This window comes from Typopeltis vanoorti, chromosome 15 (assembly GCF_054136105.1).
Source record: "Typopeltis vanoorti isolate ZY-2024b chromosome 15, IOZ_Tvanoo_1.0, whole genome shotgun sequence".
NCBI lineage: Eukaryota > Metazoa > Arthropoda > Arachnida > Uropygi > Thelyphonidae > Typopeltis > Typopeltis vanoorti.
Window position 1 is genome coordinate 1,943,895 of NC_143563.1, and position 18,755 is coordinate 1,962,649.

General features: G+C 36.8%; 1 protein-coding gene across 1 annotated transcript in view; it reads left to right on the forward strand.

The window, feature by feature from the left end:
• LOC150098309 (uncharacterized protein C05D11.1-like) overlaps window positions 1–18,755 on the forward strand; it is a 287,991-nt gene that overhangs the window by 193,113 nt on the left and 76,123 nt on the right. The window contains exons 13-14 of the mRNA XM_090405135.1: window positions 5,016–5,285; window positions 13,161–13,324. Of these exons, the coding sequence (XP_090261261.1) occupies window positions 5,016–5,285; window positions 13,161–13,324 (434 nt within the window). The remainder of the gene's footprint in view (window positions 1–5,015; window positions 5,286–13,160; window positions 13,325–18,755) is intronic.

The following is an 18,755-nucleotide window of genomic DNA, read 5'->3' on the forward strand; positions in this document are numbered from 1 at the left end:
ATAGTGTTGTGGTAATCTCATCCATAGACATGACAAACCTTTTGGTATCAGTCTTTTCTTCTAGCTCTTTTATAAAATGCCCAAGCCAAAATCACCTCCTGCAATATTACTGCTCACACCATGTCTCTGCCGATCATTTTGCCAAAAGAACATTTGAAAAATACTCATTAGTCTTAATACTGATAAGTTCCTTGGTCCTGATGGACTCATTTAGACTCAAAACTTGTATTCGAAAATTAACGCCCATCCTCTATTACCTATATAAGCTGTCATATTCCTCTGGCATCTACCCAACAGCATAGAAACAAGCATTTATCCATCCTGTCCCTAAAAAGAGGGATAAAAGACAACCATCAATCCATCTTCCCATTGCAGCAGTCATCAGTATGGATTCCACCATTCCCATTCTACAATAGACCTCTTCACCTTATCCATCTTTGGACACACTATGGAAAGTTTTGGAGAAACTTGTGTGATTTGATTGTCATGTCTGGTATCAAGACCTTCTCAGAAAGCTATCATTTTATAGTACCATCCTGTCTTTGGTGAGTGGATTGCTAGCTTCCTTTCTGGTTGCTTATTGCATATCATGGTGGATCGTTTCCTGTTATCAGTTTTTTATCAGTGCTGGAGTACCCCAGGGTTCTATACTTGCACCTATACTCACCAGTATTTCATGTCAGTGACCTTCTCTCTTGAACTTCAGATCTTATTCATAGCTTTGCTAATGATAGTATACTTTCCATTCCTCTTCTTCATACAAGAAACCTTGTATTACTCAAATGATTCAATCAAGATTCAATATCTTCTGTAACCAATATCCTAAACACTGTTTAAATGAATACATCTTTTCTCTAACAAAACACAATCCTCTCTGATTACTTGAAAGAAAGATCCTGCTTCATTCCCTTTGACTTTTCACAATAGCTGGCCGAGTGGATAGCGTATCTGCTCTTCAGCCAAAAGGCTGCGGGTTCGAATCCTACTGTGGGCATGGTTGTTTGTGATTGTCTGTGGAAATACCAGTGGTGGTCGGCAGTAGATGGCATTGGTGTAGTTGCGATCAGTTGGTGATTGAATGGTGGAGATGGAGTTGTAGAGTAGGTGCCCTTCCTCGATGACTCCTTGCACTCCCTGGAGGTGTCAAATAATAATAATAATTATTATTACTATAGAATAACACGTATGCCACAGTAAATAACTTTTTTATTATGTAAGTATTATATAAAAAAAAACTTTTCATAATGTTCTGGTTTCTGTTCAAGATTAGGTGTTTTCCTCATCTAGGTCTGAACTTTCACATCTGTCTTATACTTTCATAAACATATTACAATTCCATATTTTGCTATTTATAAAGCACAGAGTTGAGTATTCAAAACCTTCCTAAGAATTCTTGATTTTATACAGAAGAGGGAATTCTTTCACATAAGGTGATCCCTCTCTCTCTCTCAGACTCCCTCCAGTCACCTTTTCATAGATACTGTATCTGCATTTTGCCTTTTTTTTTTTTTTAATAGATACTTTTATGGACATTGCTCCACCAAACTGGCCACTACTATTCCTCTGCTTTACTTTAGTCATATAAAGAACATAGTCATTGACTATGTTAAGAACATAGTCAACTTCTGTACACAGATCAACTCCAAACACAAACCAACTTCTCATCTTCCCTTGTTCCAGCTACTACTACTGTTCTTTGGAACAGCCTTCCCTATCTGTTTTTCCCAATGGATATAACCCACAGCTTTTTTTCAAGAAATTTGTTAATAGATTTTTGCTTCCACTATTTGATAATATGCATGGTATTGTTGTGTTGTAAGTTTTGTGATCTTTCATGTGGGTTGGGATTGATATTTCAAAAACAAATTCAGAAAATCTCAGTTGCGTTAGGCTGTTATTGATATAAAGGGTACTCTGTTTTGAGGATATACTGGAAAATTATGATAATGGAAAGAGAAGCAAAGTTTTAATGGTGTATTCTTATTTTAAGTTTTTTCAGTATACAGTTACCTAGAATGTTTGTGGTGTAATTCAAGTGAAATTGTAATTATTATTATTATCATCATCAGACCTCCATGAAATCAAGATACTCATTATTGAATCTCTCTTTCTCACATGCACAGCTCATCATACCATGACTTAAATGCATTCACTGTCCCTGCACTTACCAGACTCTCAGACAGTACGTTCCAATCACCCACCACTCTCCATGCAAAAAATCTAGTCCTCACCCACCTTGCTCCCCTATCTCCAGATACTCTATGAAAAATCTCATCCATGTTAATCTTGTAATTATCCCTTACCAACTTATACATCTCGATTATGTCTCTCCTCTTCCTTCTATCCACTAGGCTGTGTAGTGTGCATTCTCTCAGTCTGTCCTCATATTCCACATTCCAGAAACCAACTTATCATCTCTAAACCCTCTCCAGAAACTCATAATCCTTTTGAAAATCAGCTGACCAAATCTGTGCACAGTAATTCATATGCAGCCTGATCAAAACCTTGTAAAATGGAATTATAACATCCTTACTTCTACGTCTGCTGTGTTGTCCTCACAATTTTAGCAAAATGTCCACAAAATTTCAAGTCCCTATCCACCATCACCCCAATTTCATCTCTTCCACCTCCTCTAAAATATTCCCAATCCTATGCTCTGCAACCCATCTTTGCTTCCCAAATTTTAAAACCTCACATTTTGATTTAAAAAAAACTGGCATCCCCACACATTTGTCCATTCAGACAGTCTAGGTTCTCTTGCAAGCTACATCTGCCCTACTTCTCACAACTCTCTCCAACTTTGCATCATCTGCAAACATTATATATCACCATTTAAGCCCTTTCCAGTATCATTTAGATACAAATTAAACAACAATGGCTTCAAAACAGACTCGGGCACATCACTAGTGACTTTCCTCTTCTGGGATATCACAGCCCCATACATAACCTGTTGATATCAGTCAGCCACTCTCCAATCCAACACACTAATCTACTATCCAACCCTATCTGTTCCAATTTAACTAATTAACCACACAACTGGCCATATGGATAAAATACACACTCCTCATACACTTCGTTTCCATCATATATTTCAATGTAATATCAATGGTATTACAAATTTAATATGCACTTCTCATCCATAGTAATCTTGACGTCTATAGATGTCATGGCTGGTTGGGTGGTTAAACATATAAAAAGTAACTTAAAATAAAGAGCCAATAGGCTTCACTTCAGTGATATAACAATTATTTAAATTAAGTTAAATTTCCCCACCTTTGCAACGACTTGCCCTGGTGTTGAACTATGTGCTTTAGCTTATGCTACAATTTGCCAAAACTTTTATAGTTTGCTATATTCGGCATGAAACTCTTTGATTCTTATCTTTGAGTTTCTTATTCGGCTTTGAAATAATGTGGGATTTAATATACCCTTAATTTAAATAATATATAAAATAACTTATATAGATTTACATAAACATAAGTTATGAAAGTATATCCTACTGAATAATTTTGCAAAAACTGAATTCATTGTAGAATGTACTTTGGTTATACATACACACATGGACAAAGAAATTAGCACACCGAGAAGGAAGCATAGGATTCAATTGAAATTTTATTGGTGTAATGATACAGGTGAGTGATGCACATGATGGCAAAAACAGAGCTGAAGGACAATTACAAAGGGATCTGGTACGCAATCTGGTCATCATCAATAGCGCGCTGCACTGCCACGTGCGCCGTTACATGCTGCAATAGTGTTACAGTCCAGCATGGTGGCAAACAGATGCCTGATGTTGTCCTGTGGCAGCCTGGCCCACACGTGTTGGACGCTGTGCTCCAAATCCCGGATATTGCAGAACGGTGGGAGCTGGCGTTTTTAGCTGCTCCCAAATATGCTCGATAGGGGATAAGTCCAGGGAGCAGGCAGGCCATGGAAGTGTCTGTACACAATGTAGGCAGGCCTGGGCAACCCAAGTCGTGTGCGGACGGGCATTATCCTACTGGTATAGCGCTCCTGGTATCCTGACCAGGAATGGGAGAATGTGGGGCCGTAGGATGTCGTCCACATGCCACTGCCCAGTCATTGCGCCACTATGAGGGGGTGATCGGCTATCGTAGGCTATGGCTCCCCAGACCATAATGCCTGCAGTGCGGGAGGTGTGGCGCTCGATAGCGAAGTTGGGATTGTGTCCTTGACCAGGGGGTCCTCCACACCTGTACACGATGATCATCTGTCCCCAAGACGAAGCGGCACTCATCGCTGAAGACCACACGTCGCCAGTCTGTGACGTTCCACGTCGCTCTCACCTGGCACCACTGCAAACAGAGTCGGCGATGTTGCGGTGTTAATGGGAGCACGTAAGGGATGCTGGGATCGTAGATTCGCCTCCGCGAGGTGTCGGGAAATGGTTCATGGGCACACAGGACTCCCTACATCTGCCTGTATAGTGGACCGGGTCACCGTGGGATCCCTCTGTGCTTGCTACACAATCCATCGATCCTCTCTAGCGTTGGTCCTCCTGATCCAGCCGGTGCCATGTGGCAGTGCCAGAATGTGTCCACAGCTCCCAACACTGTCGGACGGTATGGTCAGAACAGTTCGTGTGCACGCCTATATGGCACGCCAACCACCCTCCAGTTTTCATGCCGATGATCATGCCTCTGTCAGTCCGTAAGTTGCTTAAATTGACGTCTCTGGCATCTACCCAGCATTATTGTCACTCTGTACTCTAGCTTGCGTCGGCCGGTGCGTTTCGCTTTAAACGGCTATCGACTACACACCAGCTTTATAAGGCTGCCGGTTCATGCTTGCAGCACCACCGCAGGGTGTGTGGGCATGCATAATTGCACCAAACTTGGATCATTTGAATACTACTCCGCACTCTAGTTATTTACTTAGTTTCGTCGTTGTACCATGTTTTCTTCCAGGTGCACTAATTTCTTTGTCCTTGTGTGTATATGCAAACTGCCATCATTTCGGTTAAATTTTTATTTAATAAAATTATCTGTTTACAGGTAGAAATGAGCAAATATGAACAAGGTGTGCGCTGGTTGAAAGAAATACTCTATCAGACCTGTTTCACTCAGTCTCGAATCAGAGTTCTAGCAAATAAAATAATCACCGCTGTTGCAGACCTTAAGCGAGATGGTCCAACAGTGGCTTCAACTATCATGAGAAATATATGCTTTGTTCCAGAGAGTAGCCATTGGGTATCCAGCATGCTGAGACAGCAGGCATTTCTCACCAGAATAGTTAAAGACTTGGATGATAATAAATCTGATGAGGTAAATTTCAATCTTCTATAGTAATTAAAGATTATAAATCTGTTTAAAATTTATTTAATAGTACAGATGCACCACTGCTTTTCCAGCATCCTTAGTCCCAGAGCCTTGCCAGCTTAGCCGTTTTGCTCGACCAATGGAGATTACATAATAATAATTCATCAGTACCCATCTGACCCACTTATTACACCTCTTCCATATCTGTAAAACATGAATGACTTAAAATACTAGAAGAAGAAACTTGAATACTAAATGTAAATTAAAAAGATTAAATGAAATACATTAGTATAAATAATCAATAAGTTTATTAATATCAACGAAACAGGATTATTGAAAGTTTATTTTTCACTTGGTTAGACTATAATAAATTTAGTTTAATCCTTTATCCAAGTGTGAGCAAACAAAGTTTGCGCCTGAAAATATCTTGACTGAATATGGTGTTGTACTACCTTACTGGGGTAAGGTACTACAACACCGGTACGTTTATTAATTTTTTATTCAAAAATTAATAAAATAGAAAAAAATCTTTAGTCTATCCACGGTTCTAATGTACTATAGGTTTACAAAAATACCTTTGGTGTGTTGTGTCACATAAAATATATATATATATAGATGAACAATGATGACAGTGTGTGCACACTTAATTTTACATCAGCCTATCTTCCTATACTACCTCCTCCACTTCTAATTACACTTGTAACTCAAATGAAGACTATGTATTGCATTGCTCAATATATTTTCCCATTTACACCATATAATTGTTGTGGTGAACAGATTTTTCACTTTCTCACATATGCTTGCATGATTGTTACTTAGAACAAAAAGTACTAAAATTACTCTGTTATTTTCACATTGTTTTATTTCCATTTTTATAGATAAGTACTGTGAGAGTTTCACTTTAATTATCTGGATTTCAAACCTGTTATGAGGCCTTCTGAATTATGCAAAAAAAAAAAAAATTTTTGTAGTTTCATATTTAACTATTTCAGGTCAAATATCATCTACTGCAATTGAGGTGTGGTTGCCTACTTCATTGGCAGACCACCTAGAAGATTGCATTGATTGATTGATTCAACTGATGTTGAAGCATGTAGTGATGTTGCAGAATCAGAGAAGGCTTTCTTCAGGGTGTCACTGAATCTGCAAGGTTTGATTATTGTTTTCAAACTCTTATTTTTTTTCCAATGATATTTATATATTGAAGCCTACCTCTGAAAGCTGCTCGACTTTAATTGTTTTTAAAACTTTCTTACTTTTATATTTAATATGATATTCCATTTTATCTTGCTCAAAACCAAATAATTGTCACTTCCTATTTCACATCTCTATATTCTCTTATATCCTGAACCAGTATGAAGATATCACTGTCAATAATAACAAACATAGTGAGACTTCTGTTTCTTGTGCACTCTCTCAAAGTGAATTTGTGCATGTCTGTATGCTCAAACATGGCATTGGTAATGACGAGTCAATGGCCTGAACAGAAATCCAGTGAATGTTTACCATTATTATTATTATTTTTGTTTTCTCTAAATTATATTCAAAGCATTTCTGTGTATAGTCATTTCCTTCTCTGCTGTTTACATTACGAACATGAATTAACTTTTTTTTATGTCAGCTGCCTTCTCTAATGACTCAAAAATTCCTTCATTTCTTCTTTTTATATAGTTATTTATATATTTATAATTTTACAGTTACATATTTTAAAAATTTTATTGAGGCAAATTAATCTAAGACTCAGCAGCAAAACCTTTATCCTGAATGTTATTACAGAAACTGCTACTCTGAACAATAGCCTACATTTAATCTGGAACAAGTTGTTTCAGTGCAGTACTGTTTAATGTTGCTGGCATGTTCATTCACTCAGATTTATTACAAATTGGCCAGTTCATTTTAAAAAAATAACTCGTGGATTTCCATGGATTTTTTTCATTAAGATGTGCTTGTTTGAGGAATTGCAGCAGCAACTGTAGTTTTAGGAAGAGATTGAAGGTGCCTTATTATATGTTCTCAGAAACTTATTGCAGCGTAGTTTAAAACAGAGCACCAGCGTTAACATATTATGGTTTTTTTCTCTCTCTCTCTCTGTCAATAGGTGTATTTTGTAAAATGCATATGCATCATCAATCAACCAACTTCCTGATATGTACTCTAAAGGGGCATTGAGGTTACTATGACAGCACTATATGATTAAGTTTATATTATTATTAATTTCCTATAAACAGTTTTCCTCCAGATTATTCTATTACTTGTCAGCATTTCAATAATGTCATATCTAACATTTTATTATGCTCAGAAATCCACTGCCTAACATTAAGCATGAAGACTTCTCTTAAACCAGGAAAGACTATATTGATGGAGAAAGAGATAGAGCAGATTAAGTGGGGTATAATAGGTATTGCCGAAACACATTGGCTACAAGAAGGTGTGGCAAATCTGAAAAATGGAAAACCATTTTCACCAATTCTATCCATTCCTCACCTTCTCATGCTGCACCCTGTTAAGTATCTACCCAGATACCGAACTAATGAAGATATGCTGACAATTTGGGATTTAGCCAATCAAATTCTATTCTCATTGGCTTAAAATGTAATGAAGAATGATGGTGCAGCATGACAGAATTTCATGTCGGCTGGTGCATTACCCAGTTAAACAAGGCCCTATTCTTTTCATCAGGAAACCAAGGGCAAACAGTACAAAGTCAGCTACTGGAACAAATCCCAGAACACATCCCAACTCAAAAGAATTAGAACTAGCAGAAGAATTACTCAATCTGGTCCTTGGCTAAGTACCAGATGAACATAATAGATGTGACTGAAACAAAGAAGACTAAAACAAGTGAGATCTTTCTGAGCAACAAATACAAAATGTTATATTCAGGCAGTCAGGGAGAAGATGTGTAGCTATTGAAATATCAGGGAGAAGGTGGTAGCTATTGAACACTAAATGTGAGGATAATCTTCTTGAATGGTAGGCAGTATCAAGTAGAGTGTGGATAGATATCAGAATGGGGAACTGAACAATGAGACCTACTCGTGCTTATGGTCTCACATATGATTATACTAAGGAAGAAATGGAGGAATTTTTTGAGGCATTAGAGAAAGCAGCTGACATAATGAAAAAGGAAAAGTTGGTCCTTGTTGGAGATTAGAGGGTGTGTAAGAAAGTTTTAAAATTAATTAAAGTTGGGCAACTTTCAGAGGTGAACTGTACACTCAATATACACAAACATCATTCGCAAAAAATGAGACAGCTTGAAAACAAGAACCAAACCTTCGAAATTCAGTGGCAAATCATGAAGAACACATGGATTGATTCAGCCAGAGAAACGTGGTGAAGTTGTCTGTAAGAATAAAAAAAATTCAGAACTCCATGGTGGACTCAAAAAGTTAAAAAGGTAGGAAAGGAAAAGAAGAAAGCATATGGAAAGTTTCTGTCAAGTAAGTCAGCTTGTGCTCTTAGAGAATACAGAAGAAAAACAAAAACTAGCTAAACAGAAGTCATGGGAGGACTTTGGTAAGAACATAGAAAATAATATCAAGAAGGTGGGAAAATATTCTGAAGACTATTGAAAAAGCTTAGAAATAGAGAAAAGAATAATGTAAAAGGAATCAGAGATGATAAAGGTGACATGAAAACTGAAGACAAAGATAGTCTATCCTAAAGTAATGACTTTGAAAGGTTGCTAAATGAAACAAGCAGTGACAGCATAGTGGAAGAAAGCACTCAATAGGTATACATATCACTACTTGAAATAGGAAAAGTCATCAAAAACCTGAAATGCAGAAAGACAACTGCAGTAAATGAGATTTGACCAGAAACATTCATATATGAATATATAAAAGTTTTACTGTGACTGCATAATTCCGAAGGCCTGGTCAGAGTGTTGAATTGGTGCATGATTGGTGCAGAGCTCTCATAGTACCCATCTATAAAAAGAAAATAAAACTGAATCTGAGAATTACAGAGGTATTTTCCTGTTGAGTGTTCCTGGTAAGATTTATGCAAGTATACTTGAGAAATGGCTAAGAAAAATTGTGGAAGGGAAGCTTGGTGAAGAACAAGCTGGATTCAGGCCAAGTAGATGTTGTTAGAGTCTGATTTTCACTTTAAGGCAAATTTGAGATATCTTGAGAATATAACAAGGATTTGTATTTAAGTTTTGTTGATCTCGAAAGGCATATCACAAGGTGTCAAGAGAAAGCTCCTCAAAACACTAAGTTATATGCTGTGAATGGGACATTATATCAAGCACTGCATAGTCTCTATTTAAGCAGCAGTTAGAATTGAAGGAGTACAGAAAGATGGTTTGATCATTATCTATATACATCACATTATGAAGGCAAGTGGTGTTAAATCTGATATCAAGATTGACGATGTTAATCTCAGCTCTATACTTTATGTAGATGATGTTATATTTCTGAATAAATCCAGTACAAGTCTGCAAGATTCCCTAACTAAATTGAATAGGTGTTGTAATGAATTTAGTATGAATATTATTATTATTATTATTATGTAACACCTCCAGGGAGTCCAGAGACTCATCGAGGGAGCAGTGTGCCAACAGCATCGAACGATTTAACCCCTTCCAACTACTAACTGCACTCAAACTTGCTTAACTTTTTGCATGAGCCATTAGTAGCAGAGGCCCTACCAATCGACCAACCTTTATATCAGCAATAAAAAGACAAAGACACTGAAAATAGGCAGAAACATTGAAAACATCTGCTCTATCCTGAATAATGAACCTATACAACAAGTAAAACTTTTCAGCTATTTAGGCACGATTTTTAGTCAAGATGGTCTCTTCAGAATCTCTAAAGACTCTGAAGACCACCTTCTGCGAACAACCAGAACCATCCTCAACAGATTTCCCTAATAGTCAGCACTGTCCTACACTAATAGAGACAGGCACATCAATCCCAGTCATCAGTGGAACACCATTCGCTAGATGGAACCTTCGCAGGTCCAACTGGAATGCATTTCAGAAACAAATAGAGCAAACCATTAGAGCAACTCCACCCACCCCCTATCCAAGATTTGTTAAACTAATCAAAACTGCAGCCAAAGCTTCTATTCCTAGAGGCTACAGAAAACAATATATCCCATGCTGGAGTAGAGAAACTGAGGAACTTTTAGCCAAATATGAAGAGACTGAAGACCCAACTGTTGCTAAGGATCTCATAGCAACAAAAAATTGATCTCAACCATCCATGAACTCAATTTCGCCACATCTAGCTGGAAAGCCTGGTCACTTCTGAGAAAATTGGGTGGGGCAGAACCAACAACACACAAAACAACAGAGATAACTCCTGATCAAATGGCTAATCATTTATTGAAAACCTCCAAGATACTTCCCAGCTCTATCAGGAAAATTACTGTACAATCTTCCATCAGACAAATCCTGAAGACTGGCTCAAACTTACTGAATTTGTACACCCAATATCTCGGGAAGAGGTACAGGTAGCATTAAAACTCACCAAGAATGGGAAGGCTGCAGGAGTGGATGGTATCCTCTCCGAGTTTCTAAAACATCTCGGTCAACAAAGCTAAACATGGTTGGCCACCCTTTTCTCAAAAATTATAATGACTGGAAAACTACCAAATCTGTGGCAGGAAGCCAAAATAATTTGCCATGCCCAAACCACGGAAAGATCCAAATGACGTCAAAAATCTACAACCCATCTCCTTGCTTTGCTCTACCTTTAAGCTCTTCGAAAGAATTATCCTTAAAAGAATTTCACCACTCATCGAAAGAGCACTCCCGATTGAACAAGCTGGCTTCAGGGCAGGAAGAAGTTGCTGTGGCCAGGTTCTGGCATTGACAAAACAGATTGAAACAGGCTTCCAGAAGAAACTTAAATCAGGAGCCACTTTCATTGACCTAACATCAGCTTATGACAGGGTCTGGATCAGCAGCCTCCTCCTAAAGCTAGGAAATATAATAAGTTGCAAAAAACCTTCCAGCTTTTTGATTCCATTCTCTCCACAGTAAGATCTGGGTCCATATTAGTGGAAAAAAAGAGCAGGCCCAGATTCCTTCACAATGGTCTCCCACAGGGCTCTGTGTTATCCCCTTTACTCTTTAACATCTACATATACGACTTACCATATACCAGCTCAAGCAAGTGTATGTACACTGATGACCTAGCGATCCTACATCAGTCTACCTCCTTTGCCAACCTGGAATCAACCTTGAACACAAACCTGAACATCCTTCAAGCAGTGGTACTTGAAGCCAAATCCAACAAAAACTGCGTCCCACAGTATTTCATCTGAACAATGCGGAGGCGAATCGACACCTCGATCAACCTTTCTTTCTGTGGAAAAATGGTAGAACAAGACCCTCACCCGAAATACCTTTGAGTGAGCCTGAACAGAAGCCTAACCTATAAAAGGCACATCACCAACCTGTCCAACAAAATTAAAATGAGAAACAATATCATTTCAAGGCTTGCTGGAACAACCTGGGGTTGTGGTGCAGAAGTCTTAAGTTTGTCTGCACTAGCCCTTACATTCTCTGCAGCAGAATATTATGCCCCTGTCTGGGAAAGAAGTGCACACACTAACATTATAGACACCCAGCTAAACTCTACCATGCACACAATTAGTGGGACAGTGAGAAGCGTCCCTCTCTCTCCTGGCTGCCTGTCTTATCTAACATTGCTCCACCAACCATACGGAGAAGACAAGCCTCTATTAAAGAATTTAATAAAGCAATGAGCAACCCACTCCTGCCTCTGTACCAGACTTTCATAAATCTACCTGGTCTTCGCCTAAAATCTAGAAAGCCTTTCTGGTCCATGGATGAACTCTCTTCAGCTGCCTTGCCATCAACACCTGACATGTGGAGAGTATACTGTTCCAACAATCTCCCAACAAACAGCTTCCTAGTAGAAGATCCCTGTGCGCTGCAGCCTGGTTTTGCTCTTCCTAGGAAGATTTGGTCATCAATGAACAGGATCAGAACTGACCAGGACAGATGTGTCTGCTTACTACATGAATGAAGGCTGTTAGACTACCCTTATTGTGATTGTTCTCCCATGGCTCAGACGATTACTGATATTGTGAACGACTGTCCAAGGCACCAGTTTCACGGTGATGGTGGCCTTCAGGACATCCACACGGTGACAGATGAAGCCTTGGATTGGCTTTCCAGAATAAATAAATAAAATAATTATTCTGTACATATCAAGAATTTAATAATGATGTGTACCTGCAATTAAATGAATATTGAGCAGAAGAGAACACAGAGCAGAGCACAGTTTACCTTTTAAAAAAAAAAAAAAGTAAACTGTGCATATCTTGACAATGTGATGTGCTTTACAATTTTGAGTACCTCAAAACAACTGCCAGAACATGTTTAAAAAGTACCCATGAACCATTTCTACTGAATGAACAACCGAAACATGTTTTGGAAAATATTTATTACAATCGATATCTTCCAAAGTGAGCTTAATTTTGGTATTTTTTGCTGTTCAATAACTCCTTTATAAAGATCAAGAAGCTGCAGTATGGTTGTGTAATGGCATCTTCAAATAGTATATGATTATTGAAAACCACAAAAATATCATTTACTCTGTATAAAACTAACAACTAAATTAGCTAAAAGCTAACACAGGTTTTAGCAATTCCGGATGACAGTTTAACTCTGGTTGCAAGTAATTATTTCTGTTTATTGTGATATATTTGAATTACTAATTATTTTCTGCTGAAAATTATGAAGACTTAGGTATGTGTAATAGTTGTATTTGCATAATCTAACTATTAAGGCCTGACATAATATTGGCACTCTTGCAAATTGTTTTATCTCTATATAATAGTATTTTTTAATATTTGTTTAAAAAACATATTGTTGGATTGTGATTTCTATTTTAGATCATAGAATCCTTGAATACTGTGCGAAGAATCTTAACTGATCATGACAACATAACTATTCATCTTTCTACCAATGTTACCAAACTTACTGAAGATCAGGATCCATTGTTGCCTTGGCACCATGACTTTTTCTCAAAAGATAAATTACCGTCATCAATTACGAGGTTTGTAAAGAACAAATAAGATTGATTCATTTTTTAAAAAAAAAATTTTTTTTTTTGTATAGTTTCATATTATGACTTAAAAAATGAAATATATGATAGGAAGGTAGTGTTGGTAAACAAAATATATTGGTGGTAATTTCTTCACAGCATTTTCTCTTTCTTATCTGTTAGGATTTGTTATTTATATATTTATTTTTCCCTATTTGGATCTTCCATTGATATAAGTTCGCTAATTCTCATAGTCAGTATTAAGGATTTACTTTAAACAGCAGTTAAAACATACAAGTTAAGTATGTTGACTTATATAAAATTCCATACATGAAAGGATATAAAACATATATTAGTGGTATGTGCAAGCACATGGTTAAGAAAAGAGAAAGAACCTATTTATGTTTATTCTGGACCTTATAATCCTTGGAGAATATTGTGTAAGAAAGAGTATGTTCAGAAGACAGAGGTAGACGAAATGAAAGAAGTTTAGCAGACTTGAAGTTGGACTGTGAATAGATGCTGAACAGCATCATCTTGTATTTTTTAATAGGCTTGGCGAAAAGTGGAGTATTAGAATTCAGTTTAGTCCTGTGGCACATATGGCTGAACTCAATCTTCTCCAGTCAAGCCTATCTTTGTGCAACTAATTCTGCTGTTTTCCAGCTTTCTCCACCAGTCGTTCTTCTGTTTCTGTCTTTCTCTGGCATTGGTATTTTTTTATATCAACTTCACTCACACCCCCTAGAACTGCATGAGTTTCCTGAAAAAGACTTTAATGAGAAAATTTCATTCTGAATTATCTCAAATTAAAATAGCCGCATGATGAGAGATCACAAAACCCATAACACAACACTGACAAGAGTGCAAATTATTGGGGAGAAAAAAAGAATCCTGTTAATGTTTCTTAAAGAACTGGGAGTATTTAACCTTCACTTACCCACCTTTGTACACAAGCACTGGAATGTTTGGAGAAATCATGCATTTGCCCTTGACATTTGTAGAGCATTTAATTGTCTAGAGGCTTGCTCTAGATCTGCAAATCTAAATCTAATTTAGATTTGCAATTATATTTCAAGCTTCTGCTGGAAGGCTAACTGCTACTCATTATGTATCATGGTAGATGGTGTCCACTCTTCAGATTTTCCTCAGCAATGTAGAATATCCAGGCTCTGTACTCTCACTCACTCCTTTTTTTTTATTTTTTTTCATAAATGACCTGCTCTCACTGGCTTCAGATCCTATTTTTAGCTTTATTGATGATAGTATGCTTTGTTCCCTGTTCATTGACAAATCCTTAGTAACCAATCATTACAAACCTCAAGATTGTCAAACCAAAATCCCTAAATGCTGATCTACTTGCTAGACTTCAATGTGGTGAAGATAATCTTCAATGCTACCAAAACATAAGTCCATCTAATTTTTTGCATAAAAATCGCACATCACTTCCCTTTACCCAATCACTAAACAGGATGTACCTTCTTGGGCTGCTTCTGATACAGGATGTAGCTTCTGGTGCAAACACATCTCAGCAATAGCTTCTTTGGCCTCCAAGAAACTTAGTGTATTTTACTGCTTCCAGTCACTATTTATAGCACATTTTTTCCTTGCTCAGTTAGAAAGCAAATTATACTTTACATGAAGTTATATTATTGTTTTAATCCTTGTTGTTAGAATATGGGAGCATCCGAGAATACCAGTATTTGCATTTAGATATGAGATGAAGCATTGGTCAGAAGTTACCACTTCCTAGCTGGGGACCATTGTAGGCTACATCATTCCCCAAAGTATTCAATGTTTGTAGATCTGTGTGTTCACAGGACCAGTTTGCCTGTTTTCGAGGGATGAAAAACCCAAGGTTCCAGTAGAAAAAACCGTCCCTTCATATGAGACTAACTAACCTTTAATCGAAAAAACTTGATAAAGGTCCCTCATGTCATAGACAGAATTGAACCCAGCTCTTTCCAAACAAAGGGCTTTGTCTATACCAATTGAGCTGTGGAGGCTCTGTTTTAATCCTTATCCAAACAAAAGCAAACAAAAGTTTGCATACAATATCTTCACATCCAGGCTATTATGAGTACTTCCACACTAACTTCCCTTACGAGACCACAATAAAGGTCAAATGTCAAAACTGATCTGGATAGTGACCTTTCCCATAATGCATGGCAATATACACGTCCAAAGTTGGGGATGCTGTGCATGATATGAAGTTGATAGCCTCTATATGAAAGCAGTCTAGTCTTGGCAATACTTCAAGTGTAAACTTTTGTTTTCTTGCATTTGGATAAAGGATTAAGGTAAAAATTTAATTTCTTTTCAGGTATAAATTATAAGACCTATACATCTTCTAACACTGTAACATTATAAAGGTCTTGCAACTTTTACTGTGTTGATTAGACATAACATAAAAAAAGTTTCGATGACGATTATAATAATTAAATTTTGTGTCTTCTGGGAAGATGAACAGAACAGGAAGTGAGTAGGTGTATTGTATAGCTGAATGTTAATGGGGGATAGAAGTTTACTAGAAATGTGAGGACAATGGAGCCAGTGCATTTGGTTTTATCTAGTGTGCGATAGAGGCCAACATGGCAATATACAGTATCTGTTTGGTTGCTTTTGTAGGATGGTGGTGGTGGGGTACATAAACAGATTGTAGAAAACATGCATTATCAAATTAGCTCAATAAGCGCAAGGTAATTAATTATTATGGAGGATTTTAGTTACTTCAAACATAAATTGATAAGCAATAACAAAATGGTGGTCGGCTGCCACCATTTTGTTATTGCTACTGGATTCTGTGTTCTTACTCTATAGTGTAACAAATTTATTTGTTTTACAACTGTGACAGTTAGACTATATATTGAATGCAAGATTATAAGATTTTAAACTAAAAACAAAGCAGATATTCTTAGCATTCCCTGCTTATGTCAATCACTATCTTTAGTTAGTCATGGCTTGATTATCGATCACTTTAACTTTATCTTATGCAGGTTTAAAATATTCAGGATAGTGTATTGACAGAATCAGTCCAATGTGTTGTTCACAAACCATTTAATAAAATCAAAAGGAATATTTATAGTTTGATTCATATTAGCATATACAATTGCATTACAATGCTTTCTTGTTTTCAATTCTTCCTAATTCAAACTTAGTTCTAATTTTCTTTCTTTAAAGGTAAATCACAATCTAGAATATCCTGCTAGTCATGTACACACAAACTGACAAAGCATATTGAGTAAGCCTAATTCAATATCAGTTTACATTATCTTATTGTACCCATAAACAGACACACTTGATGTACATTCCTTTTTGGAATTATCACATATATAAGTACTTACAATTCTTGTTCAGCACTGCCTTTTACATGAACCTTTTGTGCGAGCTCTGAAGACAACACGGTGTCAAAACAGCTCCCACCCCTGATCCTATCCCATCATATCCTTCTCCTTCCCCCCCAGAATTTCTTTCACCTCCTTCCCAAAAAATTCTCTGCTCACCAGTGCTGGCCCGAGCAAAATTTTGAGTGTGGGCAAGATTTTTTTTTTTTTTCCGCCCTTCGGTCGAAATTGTATATGTATATATATAAAAATTATATATATATATATATATATATATATAGTGAATAAATAAAAATAATAATAAAAAAAAATTGTGTTTATTATATAATGAGTACATAATTTTAACAATTTATAAATATTACATAAATCACATTAAATATGACAAAACAAATATGAAAAAATCTAAATTAAGAATTGTCTGTCTGTGTTCACTGGGCATCTATAGATGCCGTATGGTCATTCCGATGCTCGATGATGTTCCACACTAGGCCACGCCATGTAGTCCTGTTGCTTGCCCTTCTTGCAGCCTGAACTCTCTGAAGATCAGTCACTCCACACATACCATCCATCCATCTCATTGATGGTCTATCCCTGCCTCTTTTTCCAGGAACTTTACCTTCTATTACTGTTATTAGAAGTCCTCCTTCCATCCTTTCTATGTGTCCAAAATATTTTAATTTTCTTCTGTCAATATCCTTAAGGAGCCTTAAAGTTCTACTAATCTTTTCTAACACCCATTCATTTGTACGCCTTTCAGTGTATGATATCCTCAACAGCCTTCTGTAACACCACATCTCAAAAGCAGATATCCATTTCTTATCTGACTTCTTTAGGTTCCAAGTCTCGCATCCATAAGTTGCTGTTGGAAAAACAACTGCATCCAAAATCCTCAACTTTGTTCCCATGGAGATAGATCCATCCTTCCAGATTTTAGACAGGTATTTGACTGTTGTTTTAGCTATTCCTAAGCTTTTTCTGACATCTTCTGAACAGCAATTCTTCACATTAATAATGGATCCCAGGTACTCAAACTTGCTGACTTCCTCAATTCTTTCTCCCTTAAGATACATTTGTTTCTCAAGAGCTTCTCTGTTTGTTTTTCCTTTGAGAACCATGATCTTTGTCTTACTAGAATTGAGTTGAAGTCCTCTGTTATTACTGATCTTGTTAACTTTGTCAAGAATTAGTCCTAGTTCTTCCATGTCATTACAAAGGAGTACCGTATCAACAGCGTACCTCAGATTACTGATCAATCTACCTCCTATCGTAATTCCTGTCTTGAGCTCATCCAATGCTTCACGCATGATGTCCTCTGCATATATACTAAACAAGTGAGGAGAAAGTAAACATCCTTGCCTAACTCCTTTTCCAACTTGAAGCCAGTCAGTCAATCCAACACCTGTTCTTACTGTGGCTTCTTGCTCCTTATACAAGTTGGCTATCAACCTGATAGTGTGTTGAGGAAAACCCATTCTTTTCATTACTTCCCACAGTTTCACATGCTCATCACAGTCAAAAGCTTTAGAGTAGTCTAAGAAACACATTACCAGAGGGAGTCTGAATTCTTTATATTTTTCTATGATCTGTCTAAGGCAAAGGATCTGATCTCTGGTGCCCCTACCTTTCCTAAAACCTGCTTGTTCAAATAAATCAAATAAAATTTTTAAATAATTAAAATTTTAATTAAGAATTAACAATTTTAATTATTTAAAAAAAATAAACCTTTCTAGCCTTAATTTCAGCAAAACACTTTACTACTACTTCTAGATCTAATGTCTCGGCTTTGTCACTTTCAATAGATAAAGTGGCTAAGCCATCTAATCTCTCTTGGGATATTGTGGACCTCAAATAACTTTTAATAAGTCTTAATTTAGAAAAACTGCGCTGTGCACTTGCAACTGTAGTTGGGATTGTTAAAAAGAATTCGTGGTGATGTGTACACATTAGGAAAAAGACTTATGCAGTTATTTGCACAAATATAATTTAATACTTTTTTGGAAGAATAATTATTTGATATTCTCCGAGACAATATTTTTAATTCATCTAATAAATCTATTGCTGAAATATCTTTTTGATCACCATCAGACACAACAATTTCT